The sequence below is a fragment of the Lactuca saligna genome, chromosome 8 (assembly GCF_052625555.1).
Source record: "Lactuca saligna cultivar CGN05327 chromosome 8, ASM5262555v1, whole genome shotgun sequence".
NCBI classification, from domain to species: Eukaryota; Viridiplantae; Streptophyta; class Magnoliopsida; order Asterales; family Asteraceae; genus Lactuca; species Lactuca saligna.
In genome coordinates, this window is record NC_136424.1 from 147,999,569 (window position 1) to 148,006,259 (window position 6,691).

The following is a 6,691-nucleotide window of genomic DNA, read 5'->3' on the forward strand; positions in this document are numbered from 1 at the left end:
GTGCAAGCTTGAGAAATCCATTTATGGATTGGAACAAGCATCTCGTAGCTGGAATCTTTGTTTTGATGAGAATGTTAAAGAATTTGGTTTTTCGAGAAGCGAGAATGAGTCATGTGTATATGCCAGAGCTAGTGGGAGTATAGTTTGCTTTTTTCTACTATATATGGATGACATACTACTCAAAGGAAATGACATCCCAATTTTGTAGGATATTAAGTCCTAGCTTGGGAAGTGTTTCGCTATGAAGGATCGGTAAATTGAGTTAGTCGTACATTGATTGCACATTGATTGCACGATATTAAGTCATGAAGGTAATATCATATTAGTCTTCAAACCAAGAGATATGAGTTGTTGACTGTGAGTTGGTTGTACATTGATTGCACAAAAATGCATCAGTAACTTGATGTTATAAAACGTGCCTTTGTGTATGATTCAACATGTAGTTAGTACAAGCATATGAGTCAAATTTTATCTATTCCTTTTAGTCCTTAGAGGATTAGAAGCGATATTTGGGCCCCTCGATGATTTTTTTTACCTATGTGTCGGGCCCGGTAAGAACCAAATTGATGTGTTCAGTTTAGTTCTATGTCAAACAAATTGGAAATCGGGAAACAAATTGTTGGACAATAAGGACGACGATGTTTCATGTATTTATCCGAATGATATCTTGAGAACTGAGGATTATATGATCACTTATCTTAAATGGCGCTTCATAGTTCAACAGAGTTTTAAGGGCTACGATTGTTGGTCGGTTCCTAAAGTCACACTTGCAACTATAGTTAAGGGACTTATCCAAGTGGCAGACTGTTGAATAAGGTGTCTAAGTCCGTAACTATATTTGGTATGTACTTGACCCGACCCGGCATGGTTCATTTGGGTTGCACTTCACTGAAACAATTTGTATGGATAGTCTTTTGAGAATAGTATATTTATGATCTATTCATATACTATAAGTTATAATATATTAATATGAAGACATATTATTTAATTAGTATTGATCAAGAATTAATTTAGTGATCAAAAGAAACTAATTAAATATGGACTCTTATATATATATATATATATATATATATATATATATATATATATATATATGTATGTATATATATATGTGTGTGTATATATATATATATATATAGAACGGGCTAATGTTCATTTAGGATGGGCTATGCTTGCATGGATAGTCCACGGAGTTTTTGACCCATGGATCCTATGGAAATGAAAGGTCATGGGTATTAGGGTTTACATGGATGTAACCCTAATCGACCATAATGTATATAGAAGTCTTTGGCACATGAAATGGCACTAGTGTGTGAGAAGAAGGGTGGGCCGATTTCTAGAGTGTTTCATATTCTCTCAAAGTCTTCCAAGTTGTTTTGGATAATTTGTGATTCCACTTGAGGCATTCACATTATTGGTGCTAGGCTCTCAAAACTCCAAGCAATCAACCACAAGAAAAGGAATATCATTCTACTAGATTTTATGTTACAAGTACCCGATAACATGCTAGTTAGGATGCTTACCTTGGAAAAATCAAATTTGCATGTATATTATATACAACATAGATTGAAGGTTTCTAGGGTTGCATGTACACCATAGGAGTGTTCAAACCCCTACAAATTAGATATAAGACCATGTGGGGGAGCCCATGGCATCCTGGAGTAAGACCTTAGGAGGAGCCCACGATAACTTTTTTTGATTATATACATGGCTTATGTGATATGTGTACATTTTATGGCTAATATGATATGTGTTATGTGGATTGTGTGTGCGGTATGCTCTAGGGAACTCATTAAACGTTAGCTTACAGTTTGTGGATTTGTTTTAGGTACATTGGAGCCCAAGGGAAAGCGAAAAGCTTGGTGGCGCGATGTGCTCTCTCCCAGAAGTTTTCTTATGGGACACTCCGATGATTCGAAATAAAAGTGTACTTAATATGAATTTGAAAACAACTGTAAAAATGAAAATTTTCCTTTGAAAAATGGGTCGTTACAAGTCGGTATCAGAGCCTTGGTTTGAGGGATTCGGGCACACCCTCGGGTGTGTCAGGACTCAAACTGAGGAAATGGTAAAATTGTTTTTAGAAGATAAATAAAAGTTGGAACTTTTAAAGTATGGAAAAGAGGGGAGTTCAACACGTGTGATCAGCCGAGCCAAGTAAGTGTTTCCCCAATATGTTAGCCATGTATGTTGATATGTGAATTATGATAATTGTATGAATCTTGCTACGTGTATGATTTGTAAATTGTATAAGGTTAGGGTCTTGTAGCCTCAGAATGATTGATTTGGCCTTATTTCAAGTTCCTTGTTTAGTTGTGGTCTTATGGTAGAGTTTATTACTCAAAAGTCTATTCGATCATTTTTTGTGTATAATTTGCATGCATAAGGCAGCATGTTATGATTGATATGAGTTGAGAAAATCTTAGGACAGCCTAGGATGTAAGCAATACAGTAGCCTACGAGATACGGTTTGTTTTGGGATGAATTAGAGTTATCAGGTATAGCTTTGGGAAAGGTACAAGTAGGTTTAGAAGGTAGTATCCAGCCCGTACTACATAAAGTGCAGGACCTGTATCGAACTAATGATAGACCTGGAAACTCTAAGGAGGACCGGTGTGGGAGGATCCTTTTCATTGATATCATGATCATTATCTTTTATGATATTGCAGTTCAATATGGTGGTCACACGATTTGGAGGAGGAGGATCAGGATCGAGGTCAGGATTTGGGTATGGGTCAGGCGACACTATTGACCATATTGACGAGAGGTTGCGTGAGCTCATTACAGCTGACGTTACAAGGCAAATACTTGACGTTACCCCAGTTATCTTTGGTACAGTCAAGGAGGGTATGATCGAGATCATGGAGGAGAGGCTCAGTGCATTCGGAACCGAGATTGCTGGGGGCAGGTTGGGGCCCGAACTCCCTTGTTCCGGGATTTCAAGGCTTGTAGGGCACTAGAGTATTTCAAGGTCAGGGACCCCATTCTTAGTTGATGATGGGTGGCGGATATCGAGAACACCCAGCGCACAAGTTCTTGCCCTGATGCGGAAAAGGTGGGCTTTGTTTTGTGTATGTTGAGAGACAAAGCTCGAGACTGGTAGGGAGAGGTGACTAGTCAGGTGGGAGCAGCCGGTGTGGCTGAGATGACATGGGCCAAGTGTTTAGTGTTTTCATCTGTAGTTTTCACCACCAATCGAGGTGCAACGACTAGTGCAGGAGTTTCATGACCTACAGCAGACCACCAGACTGTGGCGGAGATCACTGCCAAGTTTCGGGAACGAGCATTGTTGATTCCTCAGTATGCGACTCTTGAGGATATGAGGAGGACGAGGTATAATTCCATGCTTAGAGATGATATCCGAGAGCTTATGAGCTTCCCAGGGTGCAAAACCCTGAATGAGATGGTAAAGAAGGCCTGTGAACAAGAGATGGAGTTGGACTTCCACACCAAGCGGAAACTAAAGCAGGCACAGGCAGCAGTAGATCAAGCTAAAAAGCCTAAGACCTTGGATTCATCTAGTAGGGGCCATCAGGGTCGTGGCCGGTGCGCCAAGTGCGGTAAAACGCACAGTGGGGTCTGTTGGATGATGAGCTCAGGATGCTATGTGTATGGACAGCAATGTTATTTGAGCACGGATTTCCCCAAGAAGGGCTTGATTTGTTTCCACTACAACTAGACTGGCCAAAAGCGGGCTGATTTTCCGAAATTGAATGGAGAGGGAGGAGCAGTGGCGGTGTCAGCACTCACCACACTAAGGATCACGGACGGCCGCCCCGCCATGGCAGATGCTCCAGCAGTGAAAATCCGTGCATTTCCGTTGACTATCGAGGAGGCTCAGTCAATGCCAGACATTGTAGTTGGGACCTTTTTGGTCAATGGTATGTCGACTCATGTTTTGTTCGATTCGGGAGCTACCCGATCATTCGTGTCTCTTGCGCTTAAAAAGAAGTTCTTGGATGCGTCAGGAACTTTGGATTCCCTGCTCGAGCTAGAGATTGCAAATGACCACACTGTGAGTGTTTCGATAGTATATAGGGATTGTGTCCTGAATATTCTTGGGGAGAGGTTTCGTGTTGATCTAGTCTCTATACCACTACGAGGACTAAAGGTTATTGTTGGGATGGACTGGTTGGGGGCCAATGGGGCCATGATCAACTGTGAGCACCATATGGTGAGGGTTCGAACCCCAAAGGGAGAACTGGTTATTCATGTGAGAAGGCCTCGTAGGGGCCAACCCTTTGTTCAGCCGAGAGGGCTAGGAGATTACTTCATCAGGGTTGTTTGGGACTTTTGACTAATATCTCCGACACGAGGGTTGAGACCACGGGGGACACGGGCAGCATTACGATTGTTCAGGAGTTTCGAGATGTCTTCCCCAAGGAGTTACCGGGGGTGCCTCCGGAGAGGTATGTAACGACCGAAAAATCCAACCAATTTAAATTTTTCAAAAACAACCCGATTTCATTAAATTATTACAAAAAGGTTTTCAATACAAATCATTTGGAGTATTCCAAGAATCACATTACTACAAAATCATGAGGAGCGGTACGATCACGCCTTTGCCTTGCCACGGTCTCCTGAAGAACCTGAAAAACATTAAACCACAACTGTAAGCCCGAAAGATTAGTGAGATACCCCCAAAATACCAACCACATATACCATACACATATCATGCTATCTCATAACGAATCACAGAATACTCATGCATATCGGGTCTACTGTGGTACTGATCCGCCTTGTCGGGCCTTCAGTCCACCTGTCCACCCTCCGAGTCCATTCATGTCCCTCGATTATGCAATGTGGTTGGTCTACCCGCACCGGGCCTTCAACTCACCTGGTCCACTCTCCGAGTCCAATCACGTCCCTTGAGACTGCAGTGTGGTTGGTCCGCCCGCACCGGGCCTTCAACTCACCTGGTCCACTCTCTGAGTCTACAGTATGACTGGTCCGCCCGCATCAGGCCTTCAGTTGGCCTGGTCCACTCTCCGAGCCTTGGTGCGTCTGGTCCACCCTCGTGGGGCCTACAGCCTATCCGGACCGCTCGTTGGGCCTTCGGAACAACCGGTCCGCCGTGGGTATCTTGGCCTACAGCACGAAGCAGGACCCACCTCAACCCAACTCCAATCCAAACAACCATGTGCACATAAACATACAACCACATAACAATTGATATTCAGGAAAACCGATCTAGCAGATCACATAACACAACATACTCTAACAGGATACCGAACTAACCGGTCACTAGCATAGCCTCACCCTACAAACCAGGATACCGACCTTAACCAGGTCTCTAACGAATACCATCCTAACTACCAGGATGCAAACATATCAAAGCAATAACAAAGCAACAGATACCCGGATCTCAATCCGATAAAAGGGTCGGCCTTGGTGCCTTAGACCCTGTTGATATAGAGAGGCTAACTCACCTCGAAACTGCCGGCTGAAAGGATAAGATCCCGCTGCTCCATACTCCGACACGAACTCCTCCACTAAACACCAAAACACTCAACTCAATAAATACCCTTAATTACCAAAATACCCCGGGAAGACAACTGGTCAACCCTTGGACAAGGTCAAAGTCAACCCCTAACTGACTCTACTCGCCGAGTCAACCCGATGACTCGTCGAGTCCTTAAGCTCAGAACTTCCCTCAATCCGCGACCTAACTCGCCGAGTCACCCCGAGACTCATCAAGTCCAACAACTCTCAGTCCACTCGCACCCAACTCACCGACTCATCCCTTGACTCACCGATTCTCGACTCAACCAGAAAATATTGGGACTCTTCGACAAGACTCGCCGAGTCCAAGAACAGGCTCGCCAAGTCTAAGGCTATCTTCAACCTACTCGCCGAGTTGTTCATCCAACTCGTCAAGTTCTAGCTCATCTTCAAGCAACTCGTCAAGTCTACCCATGTGACTCACCGAGTACCACCGGTCTGAATCCATACAGAAGCATTCCAGGCCATGCAATTGATCCAAAACATAGATCTAGCCTCCTACAACCCATCCATCACGTAAAGTGGCAAACTTTATGTGAATCCAAAGAGATCTAGGCCTTATACACTTTAGAGCTAGGGTTTGGGACATGATGGCTTCACTAGGCACTCAAACACAGGGACTTTAATGCACTCTATACCTTCCCCATTCTAGATCTGAGGTAGCAACCTCAGATCTAACCTCCAAACTCCAAAACATACCAAGATAAGCTCCCCACAAACCCCAAAATGATGAATCCGTATGAGTAACAGCCCAAGAACGAGATATTACCTCAAAAGAACGCCCCATCTGCAATGAAACTCGAATCTAAGCAAAGCCCCTTTCTCCAAGCCTCCAAACTCCCAAGATTCCTTCAACAAATACCCTTTAAGCTCCCAAATGCACTTTGATCCACTCACACACGAATGCTAAGGGCTTCTGGACTTGAGGATGAGTAAAGAGGCTAGGGGAATGGATGTTAAGTTCTTTATATAGGGCTCAACCCCGAGAATTAGGGTTTTCTCCACTACGCACCTACTCGCCGAGTCCATCTTTGGACTTGCCGAGTAGGCCACTTGAAATGCGACCAAAGTCGCGACCCTACTCGCCGAGTCCATCCATGGACTCGCCGAGTTGCCCTACAAAATTTACACTTTTAGCCCTTCAACTCTATTCTTGATATTTCAGGATGTTACAGTTCTCCCCCACTTA

General features: G+C 43.7%; 1 protein-coding gene across 1 annotated transcript; it reads left to right on the forward strand.

Moving 5' to 3' along the window:
• The first annotated feature begins 3,781 nt into the window (after positions 1 to 3,781).
• LOC145010169 (uncharacterized) lies at positions 3,782 to 4,297 on the forward strand. The gene has a single exon (XM_078968744.1). It carries the CDS (start codon positions 3,782 to 3,784, stop codon positions 4,295 to 4,297), a length of 516 nt encoding a protein of 171 aa, XP_078824870.1.
• The last annotated feature ends 2,394 nt before the right edge of the window (positions 4,298 to 6,691 follow it).